The sequence below is a fragment of the Rhinatrema bivittatum genome, chromosome 1 (assembly GCF_901001135.1).
Source record: "Rhinatrema bivittatum chromosome 1, aRhiBiv1.1, whole genome shotgun sequence".
Lineage (NCBI taxonomy): Eukaryota > Metazoa > Chordata > Amphibia > Gymnophiona > Rhinatrematidae > Rhinatrema > Rhinatrema bivittatum.
Window position 1 is genome coordinate 183929909 of NC_042615.1, and position 21611 is coordinate 183951519.

Genomic DNA, 21611 nt, shown 5'->3' on the forward strand with positions numbered 1-21611 from the left:
GTCTGTGGAAAAGCTGTGTCTGCAACTTTCAGAATTCATGATGAGCTAACATACAAATGCTTCCCTGGGCCAAAGCGGACATGAGAGCAATGCAGAACAAATTGCTGAAGAAGTGGAATGTGTCTAGAAGAGCAGCATGCAAAGCTGTCTTTTCTGATGACAGCCAAATAAATCTGGTCAAGGCTATTCTTGTTGGGGACTCAGGAATGGATCTTTGTTTCCAAGATATCTGTAGTAAGGAAGAACTACCCTACTGAAGTTATTGGTCCAGGACATCTGGTTACTACCAAAGAAGTATTTTTTTGCATGAATATTCTGGAAATGAGGTCAGTTTTTAAGGCTCTTGTCTTTTCTACAGGAATGTTATAGCAAAGTGTTCTGACTGTACCAGAACAAGCAAGGGGGAATATGCAGAAACAATCCACATTTCTTATTTGTGATATGGATATTTCCAGCCATGCATGGACTGCAAGGTACTGATATTCATCAAGAAAGTACCATGATACTTAGGTTCAAGGGCACTTGAGCAGTGTCTATAAACATGCTCAATGAAAACATGGAGTTTCTACTCATTTTATGTTTTTCCCATGCTTAGGTCAGTGATCAATGTGATTTTTGAAGAACAGGTGCCACCCACGCAGTGCTGACTTAGCCATGATGCATGGCTTAGGTCATCCAATGGCGCAAACAGCCTTCGCCTAGGACAAGCAGGATGGTAGTCCTCACGTACGGGTGACATCATCAGATGGAGCCTGGCACAGAAAACTTCTGTCAAATTTTCTAGAACTTTGACTGGCACACTGAGCATGCCACTATTTGCAAGGCCACACAGGGTCCCCCTTCAGTCTTTCTGCAGTGCAGTTGCCTCGTGGTGGTGGAGCTCAGCTCTGTCTTAAGAGTTCTTTGTCTCTTTGCGATTTTTTCGCCACCTTTGCATGACGTCCCCTTCCCTGGTTTCCCTCTAATCAATGGAGCAGCACAGTAAGTTTTAACCTTCTTTGTGGTCTGTTCCAGGGGTTTTTAATGTTGGTGTTGGCTTGGCTGCCTCCGGTTTCCAGCGATGCCCCCAGTGCCTGCGGACCATGTCATTGACTGCTCAGCATAAAGTTTGTATTCTTTGCCTGGGGGCATCGCATGTTGTCTGGGGTTGCCATTTTTGTGACCAGATGACTCCCAAGGGTCATCGGGCGTGTTTAGATAAAATGGAGACATTTTTTGGCCCCAATAAATAGGGGCCCTCCATGCCAGCGCCCAGCACGTCAGTGCTGCAAGGTCGAGGGGGAGCCCATGGACACCGAACCCTCGGGAGAGGGGGCGCCAGAGATAGACCGCTGTCTGTGTCCTCCCATTCCAGGACTTCGGATTCTTTGCTCTTCTCGACACCGGGGAAAGACCAGTCCGAGCACCGGAGATCAAGGAAGCACAGTCACCATTTGGGCATGGCTCCAGTTCCAGGACAGCGCCGGCATCGGCCATGTTGTCCCTGAAGCAGCCCCGTGGAGACCAGCTTTGCCCTTGGTCGAACCCAGGAGTCCAAGGCGCTCCCCACCGATACCCATGTTGGTGCCAGGCACCGATCCCCCTCATTTAAAGGGTGATCTGGTGGCGCCTGCTCCTCCTTCACCTGCCCTTCGAGGAGGAGCTGGATCATAGGATTCAGTTGGCAGTGCTCCGAGCCCTCAAGGGTATCGAGCCGCATGCCCCGTCTGTGCCTCCACCGATGCGGGAGCTCACTCCCTCGATCCTAGTACCACTGCTGGAATGCCTTAATGTATTACTCGGCGCCCTCCCTACACAGCTGGTACCCGTGAGTTCCTTGGTCCCCCAGTGGTCATCATTGCCCCCCCCCCCCCCTCTTGGAGGCTATACCTATTGCCGGTTCCTCTGAGGAGGAAGGCTCGGTGCTTCCAGGGCCCTCTGGCATCTGGTGCCTAGACTGCCGCTCCTGGTTCTGGCACCGGGCCCTTCGGGGACCTCTGCCATTGGTGCCCCCAGTACTTCTGGGGCCCAGACCATTGGCAGTTAGCACGGGTCCTCCATTGACCTCTACTGGGGATCTCAGTGAGGAAAAAGCCCCATATGACCTGTGGGGGTACGATACTTCCAAGTCCTCCGATGTCTCTGAGGATGTCCTCTCGGAACTGTTACCCCCGAAGGAACAGTGCCTGTCTCCTCTAGAGGACTTGACCTTTGCCTGTTTCGTCTGCATCATGGCAGAGTCTATTCCATTACTGCTCCTCACGGAAGAGGATGCTAGGCACCACATGCTAGAGGTGCTCCAGTTTGTGGATGCACCGAAGGACGTGGTAGCTGTTCCTGTGCATGAAATCTTCAAGGAGTTGCTCCTGCATATTTGGTAACATCCTGTTTCCATGTCTTCGGTAAACAGGAAGATTGACATAGTCTACCTCGCTAGAAGTCCCTTGGGTTTGAATGGTGCCAACTCCCCCCCCCCCCCCTTCCCCCCAGTCAGTGGTAGTGGAATCTGCCCTTAAAAAGGCCAATTGGTCCTGAACCCAATCATCCATGCCTCAAGACTGTGAGCATAGGGAATGGGACGCACTGGGTAGGAAGGTGTTCCAGGGGGCAATGTTAATAGCCTGTATCGCCGCCTACCAGTTATATGTGGCCCAATACTCCCAGAACCTCTGGAAGAAGGTTCAAGAATTTGCGGGATGCCTCCATAAACAGAGCAAGATGCGTTCCTAGCACTTGTCCAGCAGGGCTTTGAGTGTGGTAAGCACGAGGTGCATTCCACGTATGACGTTTTTGAGATGTCAGCCCGAGTGGCCGCAGTGGGCATTGGAGCCTGCAGAATGGCCTGGCTCAGAACCTTGGATCTTCGGCTGGTAGTCCAGGAGAAGCTTGAGGACCTCCCCTGTACCAGGGGATAACCGTTTTGGAGATAAGGCCCGAGATGCTGTGGCTCAGCTAAAGGATCATCATGAGACTCTCCAGAATCTTTCCACTAGCACCTCGGATTCCCCCCTCCTCGGCCAGAAGGTCAGTGAGGCAAGGGGCCAACTGTCATTTACCGTCAGAGGAAATATCCTCCAATCTCCCATGGGTGTTATCAACGAGTGCCCTCTAGAGGCTGCTGCAAGCAGCCACGGATGCCTAGACCCCAGCCAGCGCCTCAGCTGAGCCCTGCTACAGGATTTTGACTGGCGGAAAAGGAGCACAAGTCCAGTCACAGTAACCTCTTATCTGGATCCACCAGTAGGAGGCTGCCTGTGCTTCTTTCTCAATCTCTGGTTAGTGATTACGTCGGATTGGTGGGTCCTATCCATCATTCGCCAAGGGTATCATTTAAACTTCATGAGTGTGCCTGGGTCTGCTCACCTGTTACCCCTCTTGGGGTCAGTCTCCCCATCAGGAGATCCTGTTGTCCGAGCTCTCCGCCCTCATTCATTCCAGGGTGGTCGAGTCACTTCTTTTGTGGCAGCAGGGGATGGGGTTTTACTCCCGATATTTTCTGATCCCCAAGAGGACTGGGGGATTCCATCCCATTCTGGACCTGAGAGCTCTAAATCGTTTTCTCAAATAAGAGAAGTTCAAGATGGTCTCCCTCTGCACTTTGATCCCTGTCTTTCAGGGAGGAGACTGGCTTTGCTCCCTCGATCTCAAGGATGCGTATGCGCACATAGAGTTCTCCCACAGTCTCCGGAGATATCTCTGCTTCCTGATGGGCTCCAGGCATTTTCAATACAGGGTGCTGCCGTTTGGCTTCGCTTAAGTGTCGCGCATCTTCAAATGCCTAACACCAGTAGCAGTGCACCTGCACCGTGTAGGGGTGCAGGTATTCCCTTAGACGACTGGCTCATCAAGAGCAGCTCTCAACAGGGAGCGCTTCGGTCTCTGCATTTAATCATTGAGGTGTTGGAGTCTTGGGTTTGTCATCAACTTCCTGAAATGCCATCTGTCTTCGTCCCTGCGCCTGGATTTCATCAGTGCCCACATGAACACAGCGGAGGGCACGGCCTATCTGTCTTGCGACCGAGTGCTCTCCTTGGCAGAGTGGATCTGTTTACGTGCTCCACCCCAAAGCTCTTGGACTATCTGTTGCACCTGTTGGAAGTTGGTTTAAAGACCAATTCAGTCAGAGCGCATCTCTGCCATTGGGGCATATCATCATGGGGTGAATGGTACGCCCATCTCAATGCAACCAGTGGTTGGGCGGTTCATGCGTGGTCTGCTTCAGTTGAAGCTCCCTCTACCTGTATCCTGGAATCTTAATGTGGTCTTGGCTCACCTCATGAAGGTTCCTTTTGAGCCTATGTGCTCATGTGACCTGAAATATCTGACCTGGAAGGTCGTCGTCTTGGTTGCGGTCGCCTCAGCACATTGGTGACATACCCACTTTATACGAAGTTCTTTCACGATAGGGTGGTTCTCCGTACTCATTGCCTAAGGTGGTGTCAGACTTCCATCTGAACCAGTGTGTCGTCCTGCCTACCTTCTTCCCCAGACCTCATTCGCATCCATGCGAACGAGCCTTGCATACTTTGGATTGTAAGAGAGACCTGGCATTCTACCTGGAAGAACAGAGGGCTATAGTCATTCCATAAACTCTTCATCTCGTTTGATAAGAACAGAATGGGAATTGCTGTGGCTAAGCACACTGTCTACCTGGCTAGCGGACTGCATCTCATTCTGCTATGCGCAAGTGGGATTTTAACTTAAGGGCCATGTTAAGGCTCACTCTGTCCGGGCCATGGCAACTTCAATGGCTAACTTGTGTGAAATTCCTGTGGCGGAGATCTGCCAAGCTGCAATGTGGAGTTCTCGCCATTTGTTTGCAGCTCACTATTGCTTGGACAGACAGCCGCCAGGATAGTAGTTTCGGCCAGTCTGTCCTCCGTAACCTTTTTCGGATCTAAACCCAACTCTTCTGCCTGGGGCCTTGTTTTTCAGGTTCATGCTGTCAACAGCACCTAAGTAGTTGTGCCCATTGGCATCTGTTTGGTGTCTGTTAGTTCGCTCTGTTCGGCAGTAGCTTGCAGCTAGGTGTTTACCCATACGTGAGGACTACATCCTGCTTGACCTAGGAGAAAGCAGAGTTGCTTACCTGTAACAGGTGTTCTCCTAGGACAGCAGGATGTTAGACCTTACAAAACCCACCTGCCACCCCATGGAGTTGGGTTTCCTTTTAATTTATTTTATTTCCTAGCGTGTAGCCAGATGAACTCAGGATCAGTGGGTTATGTGCGCCTCTCCTAGCAGATGGGAGACTGAGTCAGATTTCAAAGCTGACGTCACCCTAGATATACCCCTGCAGTGACCTCAGCTCCTCAGTATCTCTCTGTCTCCTAGCAGATGCGGACACTATCCCACACACCAGCACAGTTTTAGGAAAATTACAGCAAGAAGACAAAATTACCTTAAAGAAGATCGAGCCCTGCTCTCCTGCGGTGATACCTAAGTGTCCCTCAGTCAGTTGAGAATTCATAAGGTGATTTCCAGTATCCCTCAGAGGTGTTCCTTTGTCCGCTAGCCAGTTCCAGGCATGGACTTAGCCCCCTGAGTGGCTGAAATGCAGCAGGTGCATAACCGAGCGCGGCGGTGAAGGCTATCCTTAAGATGTTTGTATTTTATTGCTAGTATAATTTGTGTTTAATTTAAATGTTATCGTGTGGTGGTCATGTTTCTTGCATTCATGTTTTCCATGGAATCTGCTTAGTATAGTCCTATATAAGCAGAATATAAAAAATGTTACATAGACTAAAGGGCTTATGAGGCAGCATATGTGTGGGAACTACCCACACATAGTAAGATGTTTACTGAGCTTTGAGCGTAGGGTTTGTTTGTCAGATGTGACTCGTGTTGTGGCTAATTCATCCTGCTTTATGTGAACAAAGTATTTTTTTATTCTTTATCCAGTTTTACAATGCAACTAAATATTTGTATTGAAGAAATATCAAAACCCAGTATGAAAATACAATTCCAGAAAGAAAAAAATATAATAGAAATAACTAAACTGGATTTTTATAATCTCAAATCCACAAATTGAGGGGTCCAAGATGAAAGAAAAGAAATAAAAGTAAATTATATCAGATAGAGCCAAGCACAGTGTTGTAAAAGATCCATTTTACAGTTATTATGTTATTAACTTAGCTAATTGTCTTTTTACCCTCATTAATTGACAGTCTGAAAATTGCCCTCTGGTGCAATTAAGTCTGTGCATTCTTCCAAAATTGGTGTCCTTTTAGCTGCATTGAAAGCAAGCATTCCCAGGTGCGTGTTTAGGTTGGGGGAGAAATATTACATGCATGGTTTTCCTGTAAAATTCTATCCTCAGTAAAAGCAGGTGTAAGTGGCAGAGGGTACTTTTGTACCTGGAACAGTTGTCAATGAGAAAGTACACGCATACTTTCACTTTGAAAACTTTTACAAAGCTTGCAAGTAAAAAGTATGAGTAGTCTGTTCCAATGTAGAACATGTGAAAATTGCCACATTAGTAGGAAAAGAAAGAGAAAACAGAGTGGCACACAATTTTTTAAAGTTTGTATTGATAAATTACATGTTTTTTTCATTAATTTGAGTATTCTGATATCATTGTTTAACTGTTCATATTTTGTATTTATTGATAGCAAAAATAACTTCCTTTTTGCATGATTACAAGTATTTAAACATTTTTGTTTTACAGATCATGAGTCGGTCCAATGGTGTTACGACAACTTCATTAACTACAGGTCCCTGATGTCTGCAGACAATGTGCGCCAGCAGCTGTCACGAATCATGGACAGATTTAATTTGCCTCGTAGAAGCACAGATTTTACAAGCAGGGATTACTATATCAATATAAGGAAGGCTTTGGTTACTGGGTATTTTATGCAGGCAAGTGTTAAAATTACATACACATGTTCATAAAATGAAAGTATAACATTTCCTGTTGTAATTCCATGCATATTCTAGGTTATAATCTGCTAAATTGAACAAGAAATAGAAGTTTATGTAATTCATAACAGGCCTAGTGGAATTGCTCTGTATAGTCATGCAGCTACAGCTTCCCCAAGGAATTCTTATTTATCTGGAAACTGAAGGGATTCAGAAAGTTACAAGCAATTAACCCAGAGTAAACGGCAAAGTCAGCTTCACTAATGATATACATATTTAAGGAGTCAAGCACAGTATGACTCATGCTCATCTGACTTTGTGGTTAAATTAATCTGAAATTAACTTAATAGGGCCAAGGCAAACTATATCTGGCTGTGTATCTAAACTTCATTTGAAAAAGACCACATTATTCATCAGAAAAGGATGAATCAAAGTTTATGCTCAATAAGAATCTGTTGTAAGACTTAAGCTTAGCTATTGAATTTGTATTTCTATATTGCACTGTATAAATTACCAACAACTGATTCCCCAGAACATAGTTTACAACTTGATCTGTATATTGTAAAAATCATTTTAATATTTAATTGTGCAGATTGCTTGTGTATAATTTGTTTTGTCAAGCATTTGGTTAGCTTATAATCAGGTATGTATAACATTAAAGATAATTGCCTACATAGGATAAAAAGGGTACTATTTTCAAAGGACTTCTACCACAGACACAGAAACATAAATATCTTTGAAAGTAAGATACCAAATGGCCATAGCATGATCTGTTAACCTCAGGAGGATACCTGCTGCAATCTGAATTATTCCTCTATTTAAAGAAACAGACATTTTGTAATTGTTACAGACTGACCAAATAGAAAATCAGAAGGCAGTTTTTCAGTGTCCAGATTGGTTAAGGGCTTTGCTTTGCATTGGAGTCCCAAATCCTTTTTCAGAGCATTAACTGACAGTGCTCACTAGTTTGATCAGTTGGTACATTAGTATGCTGCTTATGTATTTTATACTCCCAGCAGATCTAATAGTGCAAGTGTCCTATGTCTGTCTCTGTTAATAATTTACGGCTCGATACTGTAAGGCCGCGGTAGAAACAGTGCGGCAGTGTCAGGCGCACCCTTCCTCCCCGCACGCACAGTTCTCTTGACCTAGCGCCTGATACTCTCTTCTAATTGCATGCAAATGCATGCCGCGGCTGTGAAGCGTTAGGGAAGGGTTATGCCCACGCAACCCATTTTACTGTATAGGCGCTTAATACAGCGCCTATACAGTAACCTGGGTGCGCTGGTACCTGTCATTTCAAATGACATTTGAAATGACAGGCACCAGGAAGTGTAAAAAACAAAATTTTTAAATACCTGTCGGAGGGCCGCGTGGGTCCAGGCGGGCGGCGGGATCCGGGGGGCGGGTGGTCGCGTGTTAAATCTAGGCCGCGGGCGGGTGGGCGCCTGTTCCAGGCGGGGGCGGGTGGACACGCGTTAGTTTCAGACGGCCAGCGGCGGGAGCCGGGGGGCGGGTGGTCGCGTGTTAAATCTAGGCCGGTCGCACAGACGCGCATTCATCCAGGCGGAGGAGCCGGCGGCGAAAGCCGCCGGCTCCTCCGCCTGAATGAATGCGCGCCTGTGCGACCCCTGCGATTCGGTGCTCAAGGCAGTCACATGCCGTGACGTCGGGCGTCGTGACGTCACGCCTTGAGCGCCGAATCGCAGGGGTCGCACAGGCACGCATTCATTCATCCAGGCGGAGGCCTCCGCCTGGATGAATGCGCGTCTGTGCGACCTGGCCTAGATTTAACACGCGACCACCCGCCCCCCGGCTCCCGCCGCCGGCCGTCTGAAACTAACACGCGTCCACCCGCCGCCGCCTGGAACAGGCGCCCACCCGCCCGCAGCCTAGATTTAACACGCGACCACCCGCCGGCCGCCTGGACCCACGCAGCCCTCCGACAGGTATTTAAAAATTTTTATTTTTTTTTCTGACAGGTTTTATGTGTCCCACAGCATTACATTTTCTCGATCATCTCTGTATCGCTTTTTTTTTTTATTGTGTTTTATTGTTTTTGAGTATCTTAAGCGGTGTCGATGGATTTGTTACTAGACTCACAGTCCTAACACCTACTAGGGGGAGGCGGTAAACTAACACGTTAGTAACCCGCTGTTTTGCCGCGGCCTTAAGGAGATAATATCAGCGCCCGTTACAGTATCGGAGGGGAATAGCTAATTCCTTCATTATACAGCTAATTCGTTCATTTACACATCATATACATGCTGCGTGCGGAAAGGGTTATGTGTCTATTTTACGAAGCGCTAAGGACGCGTGAAACTGGAGACTGTATCGCTGGATCGCCTTACTCGTCTGTATTGTGCGCTCCCAGCACGTTACAGACGGGGAATCTTTAACCGCACGTTACTGTATCGACCTGTTAATAAGCTTTCTTGTCTTGCATTTGGCTGTCTGCAAGTTTACATATAGAGAGATTCATCATGTAGAGAACAAAAAGTATTTTTTAAGTTATTGTTGCTAGAGTTCATTAAGCAGCCCTGTTGAAATTCCCAACTACTTTGATGCTTCAGCAAAAATTAAGTGGTAACATGTGGCATTGACATGTAGGATTAAATTGTCTGATATTTCATGTCACTTCATAAGCATGGCAACTCCCATGGGAATAGATAAGCTGTTGAGAGAAATTTAATAATAACCTAAAATTTTTAAAAATGTGTTCAGGTTTAGCATCACTGCTCACTGTGCCATTTTGAGCTGCACATAATACATGAAACATGGAATATTTATTGTTTTTCTTTGGCTTGTAATTTGCCAAAAAATGGCTGTGGCAGTTATCCATTAAAATGTACATTTGAATTCTTTATTAGCAGTAAGGTAATGGCGGTAATACTCAAGACTTTATGGTTAACATTTTCATGTTGTAGGGGAGAGGTGTTATGACTTGCCATTTATTTATTTATGGTTGCCTATTAGGACAGACTAGGATCTTGAGAAATACAAAGGAAATTTTTCACTGAATGAATTTGAGTCTTATGCAGAAATTGAGAGCTCTGCATAAAATAAGTGTATGGCATGTACAAATACTTGTCTCCTTTTCTTCTATTTGCTCATGCTGGATTCATTATATCAACTATATATATTTTAAGAATGTGCTGTTTTAATGGTCAAGTGTTCAAGCATTCTTTTGTTAGAAATTGATTGCTTTATTTTATTACCATACATCATGTATAAACACTTAAACATAAGGTTATGGATGAATTAGGCTGCTAGGATTTCTATGAAATGTTTATTTCTCAAACATCTTTTTTTCTTCTAAGCATATATATCTTTCTATTTAAGGTGGCACATTTGGAACGAACGGGGCATTACTTAACTGTGAAGGACAACCAGGTGGTGCAGTTACATCCATCTACTGTTCTTGACCACAAACCTGAATGGGTGCTATACAATGAATTTGTGCTTACCACAAAGAACTACATCCGAACATGTACAGACATTAAACCTGAATGGTTAGTAAAGGGTGTTTTGTTTTTTTTTTGGTTGATTTATAATTTAGGTAGAAACTAAGGCCAGGATTCATCATTCTGTGCGGAATGATGAACGCTGCCGGGGGGGGGGGGGGGCGATAGCCTGCAGCCGGCCGTACTGCGGAAGGCAAAACCGCACCATGGTGAGGCCAGCTGCAGGCTAACACGGGCATAGCACCACTGTAAAAGGTGGTGCTATTCCCCATGCTACTACCAGCGATAATGTTTGAAACATTGCCAGCAGCGGTGCAGCCGATGATTACCGTAATTCCCTCCTTAACTCCTCCCCCTAATTTAAATCTTACCACCGCGATAAGGCCCTTATCGCAGCTTGTAAAATAATCCCCTAAGTGAGAAAATCAGAATATCGGATTATAAATCTGGTATTTCAAATAATATTCAGTATTAATGTTATGGTTATACACTAGCACCACTATAGTTATTCCTATGACATTTCTATGTTTAACCACAAATTGCATTTCCTCAGAATTCTGCTAAGAAAACAAGTTTTTCCTTAAATTTGGCGCACAGCCTTCCAAGGTTCTGTTAGTATTTCAAATGTCATAAAAATTAAGTAATACTAGTTGGAATATACAAGGGCTAAATACTGAAATACTCAAGTTGAAACATTCAAAAGAATGTTATGCCTGTCCAGTTCATAAATATCTTTGCATTTTAAAACCAAATTTCCCAATTTAAAATTGCATAAAGGTAGTCTTCTAGTTGTCAGACCTAGTTGTGTTTGGCAAAGTTAATTTAAAATCTTTTCTGCGTGTGCAGAATTAAGAGGAAAAACTGAGACACTGACATGTAAGCAAAATATGAAGGGCAGCATGCTTTAGGCACTCAACATAAATATTAATATCTATGGTATGGTACTGGTAGGTATATCTATGTAAGGGATGTTCATATTGGTAAAGTTTATAGTAATAACAGTAATTGTTGACAATGTTAAATCTGCACATTGCCATGGATAACTACATCAACAGTAATAATCCATGAAGCAAGGAAAGGTACTTGTACACATTCTCATGTATATTTAGTTGAAATAGACACCCAGTTTCTTCTCCCCTTGCTTCAGTTCTCAGATGCCAACAATGGCCCCTTAATCAGGTATATTTTGTAGCAGCCATAAGGGTATCTGATTGGCTGTCAGATGGTAAATTACAAGATCATAGAGGGGCTGATATAATAAGCTCTGCATTAAGACTGCAAACTAAAATTCAGCACACTAAAAATAAATTTAACAACCAGTGCAGTGAGGAAATAATATATTTATTTATTTATTTATTTCAGATTTTTATATACCGACATTCTCAATACAAGTATCGAATCAGGTCTGTTTACATATAACAAAACTTTCGCACAAAATATATACTAATACATCAGGAGTTAATGTGTGCAAACACAAAAATGTGTGCACAAAACAGAGTTAAAATGTGCGCTCACCACAGGCTTATCACACATTTTAATTTGGGTGACAGGATTTAAGCACATAAACATCGTTTTGTACACATTGGACTTCTATGCACACAAAACCTTTGTGCATATAAAATATGATTTATGTGCACAAAATTCTTTCAGCACAGATCACCTTTTTTATGCACATAAGCATGTTTTCTGCGCATAAATCCCAACTACAGGTTCCAATACCAGAACTCCTACATCTTTCAATAGACTTAACACTGGTGCTGGAAACTTTATTCCACCTCTGAAGAGGAATACAATTTCCAGTATTAAGAAAACTTGAGTGAAGTCAGTACATCTCTCTGCATTGTGGAGTAATAGCTAATTCCTTAATTAGCATGATATTTCCATGCAAGCATACTAGGCTGCAGATTGTGCACAAAATGCGCACAACTGCAGGTAAATCTGCGCGTTCTGCTGACCATATCTTTATTTTATATTGGTAAGCAGGCCGAATTAGCCATGCTCGATGGGTGGCGGCACTAGGCGGAGCTGTCTCTCAAAGCTGACAGAGCGTTCAGTTCTACTGGGCATGGGTGGCAGTTCCCACACACTCCTGTGTCCCAGAACTCACTCTCTTTGTCCATACATTTAGAATAACAGCATATAAGCAAAGGTCATTTTAAGCAGCTCATTTGAGGCAGCATCCCATTTAAGCAGCACATTTAAGGCCAGGCAGTTTCTGTAATCATTTAGCATCTTTGTGTTCTGGGTTGAGCATTTAAAGACCTGACAGAAGATACAGGCTTTTATTGGATCCCTGAAATAGGAGCAGTCATGCATTACATCAGCCCCAGAGTTAAGAAAAACATAGTTCATTTTAAAATGTTATGCACCTGTTTGAAGGAGTTGGATTAAATCCTTATTGTTTGAGACATCCAATTACTCAGGGTTGTCAGAGGAATAATAAAATTTGTTTTTGTGTGCTCCTCCAACTCAGCCACTAACAAGGATTTTCAGGGCCTTTCATTGGGCAATAATAGAAAATGACAATGATCTTTACACCTGATGCCCCAAAAAGCAGGAAGATTCAAACCTATCCTGTACCTATCCTCCCTGCCACCTGTGCCTCTCCTACTTCTTAATTCACCCAAGCTTTTCTTCCCATCTCCACCAGTTTGGCTAGTTATCTCACCAACCCTGTAAATGAAGATGTCTCCTGCTGTTAGTGATCACCTTCACTATTCTAGCTGTGACCATCACCCTTCTGGAAGGTTGGTAAAATTTCAGGATGACATTGTCCCATGGACAGAGCACCATGAGAGCTCTCCCCTGCACAGTGCAGTAAGTCAGGTTCTCAGTATTCCTGCGGGTACGGCCATGGCTCTATGGATGTCTGAGGAGATGTCCATAGTCTCCAGATCTCTCTTTTTCACCAGATAGAAGGAAGTCCCCTTCTGAGGGCTTCCTTTTTGCAGGCTTTATAAGGGAAATGGTTGAGACCATTCCATTTATGTTGCAGACGAAGGAAGAGCCCAGAAATAAGATGCTAGACATCCTCCAGTATGTGTAGTCCCTTAAGGAAATCATGGCAGTCCCAGTTCATGAGATCCTTCAGGATGTGGGAGAAACCCCTCACAGTGGCTCCCATCGACAAGAAGGCGGACATGATTTATCTCATCCAAAAGGTTCCCGGATTCAACAAGCATCAATTGCACACCAATCTGTAATTGTCTAATCCATTCAGAAAGACCAAGTGTTCTAGGACCTGCTCCTCTGTGCCCTCTGGGGAGGGATTCTAGTGCCATGAATACTATTGGGAGAGAGGTTTCCCACATACAGCCTACCAGCTCTTCATGAATCAATATATGTAGAACATCCTGAAGCAGGTGCAAGGGGGTAGCCAAGCTGCTTCCTCAAAAGCAGCAAACTGCCCTCCAGTCACTGGTGATCAAAGGGTTAGAGCACAGAAAACATGGGATCTGTTCAGCTTACGAAGTTTTTGAAGTGGTATCGAAAGTCTCTGCTGTAGGGATCAGGGCTCACAGATTCACTTGGCTGCGCACCTCAGATCTCTGCCTGGAAGTGCAGAAAAAAGGCTTGCTAACATATATTGTGCACTGTAGAGAATTCTTTTGGAGACAGGTTAAGTATGCAGTGGTAGAGATCCAGGATCATTGTGCATCGCTCCAGCAGCTCTCCCTGGCTACTCCAGACCCGGCCACCTATTCTAAGAGTTACCCAAGGACAAGGCAGAGGAGGCAATACCCTCCACCCTCCCTCGGTCCCTATCACAGCAGGCATCTTGTGCCCATCTAAGGCAGTAGAAGGTGCCTAAGCTCCAAACAGTATCCCAGTCAACACCTGGAACAGGGTTTTAACTGGACTACAGAGAGCATAGCCAGGATCTCAGTACCCATACCAGATGACCTTCTGGAAAGGCGAAGGCTACGGTTTTATGTAAGCCAGTGACCCAGTATAACCTCAGACAATGTGGGTCCTCAGCATCATCATCAAAAGAGAGTACAGATTGAGTCTATTGGCTATTCTGCCAAATTGGCCCCAGACACATCTTGGGGTCAATCATCACATCAGAAAGTGCTTCAATTGGAGCTCTTCTTCTCCCTCTTGATGACCAATGCAGGTCAAGCCTTTTTCACCAAAGAAAGAAGGGTAGGGATTTTACTCTAAGTATTTACTGATTCCAAAGAAACCAGAAGGACTCTGTCCCATCCTAGACCTAAGGGCCTTGAAAATGTCATCAAAAGAGAAAAGTTCAAGATGAATTCCCAGGGCATCTTAATACCCTTAATTCAAAAAAGGGGACTGGCTCTGCTTTCTCAGTCTAAAGGAGAATACTTACACTCGCATAGAAATTTTTCCAGGTCACATGAAATATTTCCGTTTTGTAGTAGGAAACAGTCACCTCCAGTATCATGTTCTATTTTAGGCTAGTGTCTGCTCTACGTGTCTTCAAACAATGCCTAGCCATGGTAGTGGCACACTTATGCAAACTGGGGGTGTACGTATTTCCTTAATCTGGACAAATGACTGGTCAAGAACATGTCTTGGGCTGGAGCTGATGAATCGATGCGCATGACATCCGGGTGTTCGAGTTACTAGGGTTTGTTATCAACTGCACCAGGTCTCACCTCAGCTCATCAGCTCAATTGGAGTTTATTGGAGTTCTGCTTGACACGATTCAGGAAAAAGCCTTCCTTCTGCCACTTTGATGGCCATAGCAGAGAAGATCCAGATGAGTCAGCAGACAGTGTGGCACGTGTCAAGGCTGTTGAGCCATATGGTGTTAATGGTGCATTCAACTTCCCTGGCTCATCTAAACTTAAGTGCCCAATGGACCTTGAGGTCTCAGTGGTTACAGCCACACAGGATTTCAGGGGTAGCATCTGGATCACTCAGCCACTCAGGCATTCTCAGTCATGGTTCAAAGACAGTTCCAATCTGGTCAAGAGTATCCTTTTGCAAAAATCTCCAATCCAAATTTTCTTCATGATGAATGCATTCAATCTATGCTGGGGAGCTCATGTAGATGGACTTGGCACCCAGGGCTCTTGGTCTGCCCAGGAAAAGCTGCATTAGGTAAATTTCCTGGAGCTCCAGGTGATTCGGTACACTCTATGGGCTTCAGAGATCGGCTAGTCAACCAAGCTTTCTTTTATAGATGGGCAATCAAGTGATGTATTACATCAAGCAGTGCGATATGGGCTCATATCTTCTGCGTCAGGAGGCTGTCCATTTGTGGGGCTGGGCCATCTCTCAAGGGATTGTTCTCAGATCCACTTACTTCGCCAGTGTGAAGAACGTGTTGGTGGACAGACTGAGTCAGTCCTTATAACTAAACAAGTGGGCCCTGAACCAAGGGATAATTAATGAAGCAAATCTTCCACCGCTGGCAAACTCCAGAAGTGGATCTATTCACATCTCCTTAGAACAGAAAGGATCCATTATTCTGTTCCAGACAGAGTGCTCATGGCAAACTGGCCTCGGCCACTTTTGCCCTGTATTGGATCCACTAGAGGCAAAGGTTTTGCTGTGGCTGCCTTTTGGCCAAGACTGGTCTGGTTTCCACTTCTCTGGGAGATGTCCATCTAGGAACCAATCAGGCCGGGAATTTCCCCAGATCTCATCTCTCAGGATCAAGGCAGGTTGTGCCATCACAACTTCAAGTCCCTGTCGTTCACTATATAGATGCTGAGAGGGTGATTCTGCAACTCCTCAATCTCTCAGAGGATGTTTCATTCTTTTACCTTCAGGAAAAGCTTCCACTAGTAAAAGAGAAGTGATTATCCCCTTGTACAGGTCCTTGGTGAGGCCTCACCTGGAGTACTGTGTTCAGTTCTGGAGATCTATCTCCGAAGGGACAGAGACAGGATGGAGGCGGTTCAGAGAAGGGCGACCAAAAAGGGTGGAGGGTCTTCATCAAATGACTTATGAGGAGAGATCGAAGAATCTAAATATGTACACCCTGGAGGAAAGGAGGAGCAGGGTTGATATGATACAGACTTTCAGATACTTGAAAGGTTCTAATGATCCAAAGACAATGACAAACCTTTTCCATTGCAAAAAAATCAGCAGAACCAGGGGTCACGATTTAAAACTCCAGGGAGGAAGACTCAGAACCAATGTCAGGAAGTATTTCTTCACGGAGAGGGTGGTGGATGCCTGGAACGCCCTTCCAGAGGAAGTGGTGAAGACCAAAACTGAGAAGGATTTCAAAGGGGCGTGGGATAAATACTGTGGATCAATAAAGTCTGGAGGATGTGAATGAAGAGAAGAGGCATGGGGGTGGCTTGCGGGAATGACGGCTACTACCTGGAGATGAATATCCTTATTTAATAAACATACACACGGTTAATGCGACTCCAACATTGCTCTATGCTTCAACGGCAGGAGGAAACATGGAAAAAAGATTTGCATCCACATAAAAGCAGGGGAGTAGCTTGCTTGTTACGGCGGTTACTACCCCAAACCAAAAATACCTGATACTTCACTTTCAGTGCATAACCAGCATAGCTCTCTGCTTCAGTGGTAGGGGGAATGAAGAAAAGATGTTTTATATTCAGACATATACCAACAAGGACTGAATTACATAGTCTGGGTAAAATAAATAAGCATAGGTGTAGCTTGCTTGTTACGGCGGTTACTACCCCAAATCAAGCCTGATACTTCACTTAGAATACAGATCCAGCGCAGCCCACTGCTTCAACGGCAGGGGGAATGAAAGGAGGATTTATATCCAAACAACCAACAAAGACTGAATTCACAGGCTGGATAAACAAGCATGGGAGAAGCTGGCTTATTACAGCGGTTACTACCCCAAACCAATTAGCTGGATACTTCACTCAGATGCAGCTCCAGCACTGCTATCTACGATGGTGGGGGTGGAAGGGAAATAGAACCAAAAAAGTTATTTAAAGGGACAAGAGAGACAGAAAAGTATGAAAAAAAAAAGTGTGAAAGCTTGCTGGGCAGACTGGATGGACCATTTGGTCGTCTTCTGCCATCATTTCTATGTTTCTGTGTAAGTAGGTCCTGTGGACTGAAGTGGAGGTTTACTATGTAGTGTGAGAAACAGGTGCTAGATTTTCTCCTGCTCCACACAAAAAATGCTTGATTATCTTCTACATTTATCTGATGCTGGTCTCAAGACTAGCTCGGTAAGTGTCCACCTTAATGCGATTGATGCATACCATCACCATGTAGAAGGTAAGCCCTTCTCTATACAACCTTTAGACCTCATAACAAACTTCCTGCTGTATCATGGGACCCCAGCTGATGAAAGCTCCTTTTGAACCACTGCACTTCTGTGATCTGAAGTGCCTGATCTGAAAGAATGTATTTTTGGTAGCAGTCATTTCAGTATGCAAGATCAGTGAGCTTCAGGCTCTAGTTACTTATCTACCTTATATCAAGTTTTTCCATAATAAGGGTGGTCTTGCGCACCCATCTTAAGTTCTTGCCTAAGGTGGTGTCGTAATTCCATCTTAACCTGTCAGTTGTCCTTCCAGCATTTTTTCCCAGGCCACATGCTCACTTGCAATCAGTCCACATTGAGGAGATCTGCAAGGCTGTGATGTGGAATTCTCTCCACTCTGTACTGTCTGGTTAGGGATGGCCACTGCAATGACAGCTTTGATCAATCCATCCGTTGCAATTTGTTTGATATGTAAGACCTCTTTTCCTTTTGTTCCAAAGAATACTGTATCTTTGTGCCCATTGTTGTTTTTCCCCTTTTTTAAGTTGGGGGTCAGCCATATGTGAGGACTGCCATCTGCTTGTCCTCTGAGAAAGCAGCATTCCTTCTCTGTAATAGGTGTTCGCCAAAGACAGCAGGATGACAGTTCTCAAGAAATCCACCCATCTCCCCATGGAGATGGTTTCTCCATTTGTCATATCTTTTTGTTAAATGCAAGACTGAAGGAACCTTGCATGGATGTGTAGTACATTAGCATGCAGTGGGCATGCCCAGTGAGGCTCAATCAGAATTCTAGAAATTGAGAGATTTCTGTGCGGGAAACCATCGGATGATGTCACCCATATGTCAGGGCTGACATCTTGCTGTTCTTGGAGAATACCTGGTATAGGTAAGCAGCTCTGCTTTTTGTCTATTCCATATGGAAATTCTGCTGCAGATCTTAGTACTGGCCAAAAAAAAAAAACATTTTCTACTATTCCCTCTATCATTCCCTGTTAAGCCGACTGGCTTAACACGGCACTGCGCGTGCATGTACCACAAAGAAACCTGAGATCTGCAAATAAAGCTCTACTAACTGTCCCCTCTGTCAAATCAGCACATCTCTCGCAAGTAAGGGAAAGAGCACTGTCACTGGCTGGTCCTGTACTCTGGAATACCATGCCACTCGAAATAAGACTACCGACAAATCTGAAATTATTCAAAACTAATCTGAAAACCTGGCTTTTTAAACAAGCATTTTATAAAGATAAAGAAAAGGAGAAAAATAGTTGAGTGATAAGGATGCACCAAGCTACAAGTTTTTAGTAACCTACATAAGCATATTAATGTTAAAATCAAACTGCCTAATTTGTTCCTAACAATCAGGTTTAATTTACACACCTAGTTTATTATTTTACATTGTTACCGTACTATGATGGCACACGAGTAATTTGTAATCAATACCACCCATATTTCTCTTTATCGTGCCCTTCTGTAAACCATTGTGATGGTATTTAACTTAACGATGGTATAGAAAAATTTTTAAATAAAATAAATAAATATCACTGATGAAAATATAGAATACTGGCTGAAGTCCTTTTCAAAATTCTTGCATCCAGTGCAGATGCACCAATTTCACCTCCCTAGTTACAACCCTCAGAGGAAGAGAAAAAGACAGGTACAAAGAGGATTTGAAGAAAGGGAGAGCATTTATTTTTGGGGGGTTTATTACCTGCTTTTCTGAATAAGCAATTCACCCAATAGCAGCATACAGTCAGAGATAAATAGTAGCTTAACAATTCTAATTTGAAGAAGGTGCATTTATGGCTAAACTTGACTGACTACCATAATATAAATAAACAGTATTTAAGTTCTTTTGTTTTGTTCCTTTTGTCACTTCTTTAATTTGCTTTAATTACTTTAAGCAAGTGCCTGAAGTTTTACATATACTTATATCTGTAAAATCATTCTTTCTGCACAAGAAAAGACTTGTGTGCATTCAGCAAATGAAACATAACATATAGAGTTTGGGGAGATAAAAGATGAAAGGCAGAAAACAAGGGTTGAAGAGATGGTAGGACATGTCAAACAAAGATAAAGGCATGAGTGCAAGAGAAAAAAAATGAAATCTCAGCCAAAGACGAGGTAGAACTAAGACGACAAGGAAAAAGGCTATACAGATTTCACTAACTGCTATACAAAATTCTCTTTGTATAGAGCTATCAGTGCATGTTGGATTTTGTCAGAAAATACTCCTTGGCGTTCTTATACACATAATTGTGGCAAAGTCATGTTTCCAAACAAGATACCTATTATCTTACCCATGAAGGTAATGTCATCAGATATTATCCAGCTTCATGTTGAAGATGCCACAACAATACATAAACATATGGCATATCTTTAGATCATAAGCTTAAAAGTACATTGACGTGTCTAACTTCTTAAAGCCTCAAAGACTGCAAGAATGTTGCAGATGAGCTATTGATTAGTTTGATTTGGTGGTAGTTTCATGCCAATTCCAAATCCTTAGATTGTTCCAATCACATCTCAGGCCAAAGAAGGATGGTGTCCCTAGCCCCTTCAAAGATCAGATTGCCATAACAACCTTTTGAAGATTGAGGGGTAGCTACAGAGGCTATCATGAATGCATTAAAGTTCTCCAGAAATTGGGCGGCCAGGGATATCAAGCACGTACAAATGGACAACCAAGTTATCAAACAGCGATAAGTATGTTGTAATCTATGTTAGGAAAACCTCAAGGTATGAGAGTTGATTTCCCTATAATAGGACTGATAGAAATTTTGCACTGTTAAGATACTTGAGTGCAATTAATATTGAGCATAATTTTTGACTCCATATTGATAATTTTACTCAAGATGCTTATTTGCATTGTAGAAACAAATTGCAAATGTAAGTAATTTGTAAAGCGCTTAAATATCTTTGACATGAACTTTTTTTTCTATCTCAGGTTGGTAAAAATTGCTCCTCAATATTATGACATGAGTAACTTCCCCCAGTGTGAAGCAAAGAGACAGTTGGAACGCATCATTGCTAAACTTCAGTCCAAGGAGTACTCGCAATACTGATTTGTATGCAAGTTTGTGCTGAAGTTTTGAGGACAGCTTTGAAAGAGAATGAGCTCTCTTGAAGATGTGCTCTACTTGGCAATACAGTGATGGCCTTTATTTTTTTTTTTAGAGCTTTTTAATTTTTTTCTTTTATGGTAAATATTACACTCTGATTTAATAAATAAAACATTTATTGCTCCCTTTTGTGTTGACACTGTAGCTCATACTGGAAATGTCGATCAATGTTTTGCAGTTTATTGGAAGTAGTTCAATACATAACAATGTTATAAGCATTTCTTTAGAAATGTTTGAAAATGCTTCTGAAATGTGATTATCGACCATGTTATGCATGATCGTTGTAATTGTTGACATTCCTTTTAGAAGTTGTGAAATGTTACAACTTGTGCTTCTGTAGACACAATTCTCGGCCTCCGTACAGAGGCACCAACTTCAATAAAGTCTATTTATACTAATTTTCTGTAATGTTTCCACTGTTTCGCTCTAGGAAGAATGAAGAATCTTATGCTCGTGTGTCCCATATCTTCTCTAAAGCTGTTAGCCTTACTGTGTTGATAAATACTGTAATTAGTTCTGGAGGACAATGAAAAACAATATCAGTGATGCATAGTAGATGGTCTATCTTACAGCTTTGATAGAACTGAAAATTATATACACTTGTAAAGTGATTATATTTTCAATATGTTGAGGGCTATAGTATCCAGAATCTAGCCCTTACCACACATTTGGTTGGTGCTTGCAAATTTTTCACAGGAGACCAGGAACTCGGTCAGGGAGGTGGTGGTTGGCCAGTGCAAGTATTTGTAACATACCCACACCCACTTATCCTGCTACACTGATCCAGAAGACCTCTAGCTGTGTCGTCCTCTGCCTCCCAAGGCCCAGCAGCTGCTTTGAACCATGCTGGACACCTGTAGTACCCCTTGTTGAAAGCAGCATTCCTGTACGTACCCGGATCAGTCCAGACAGTGGGTTGAGCCTCCTTTCCAGCAGGTGGAGACAGACTAAAACCTGCAGGATGCCCTATATCAGGACAGAGCCTATCCTCTCACCCTT

At 43.5% G+C, this 21611-nt stretch overlaps 1 protein-coding gene across 1 annotated transcript in view; it reads left to right on the forward strand.

The window, feature by feature from the left end:
* DHX15 (DEAH-box helicase 15) overlaps positions 1 to 21010 on the forward strand; it is a 284488-nt gene extending 263478 nt beyond the window's left edge. The window contains exons 12-14 of the mRNA XM_029590135.1: positions 6647 to 6837; positions 10180 to 10349; positions 20438 to 21010. Coding sequence (XP_029445995.1) covers positions 6647 to 6837; positions 10180 to 10349; positions 20438 to 20555 — 479 coding nt within the window. The 3' untranslated portion in view covers positions 20556 to 21010. The remainder of the gene's footprint in view (positions 1 to 6646; positions 6838 to 10179; positions 10350 to 20437) is intronic.
* The last annotated feature ends 601 nt before the right edge of the window (positions 21011 to 21611 follow it).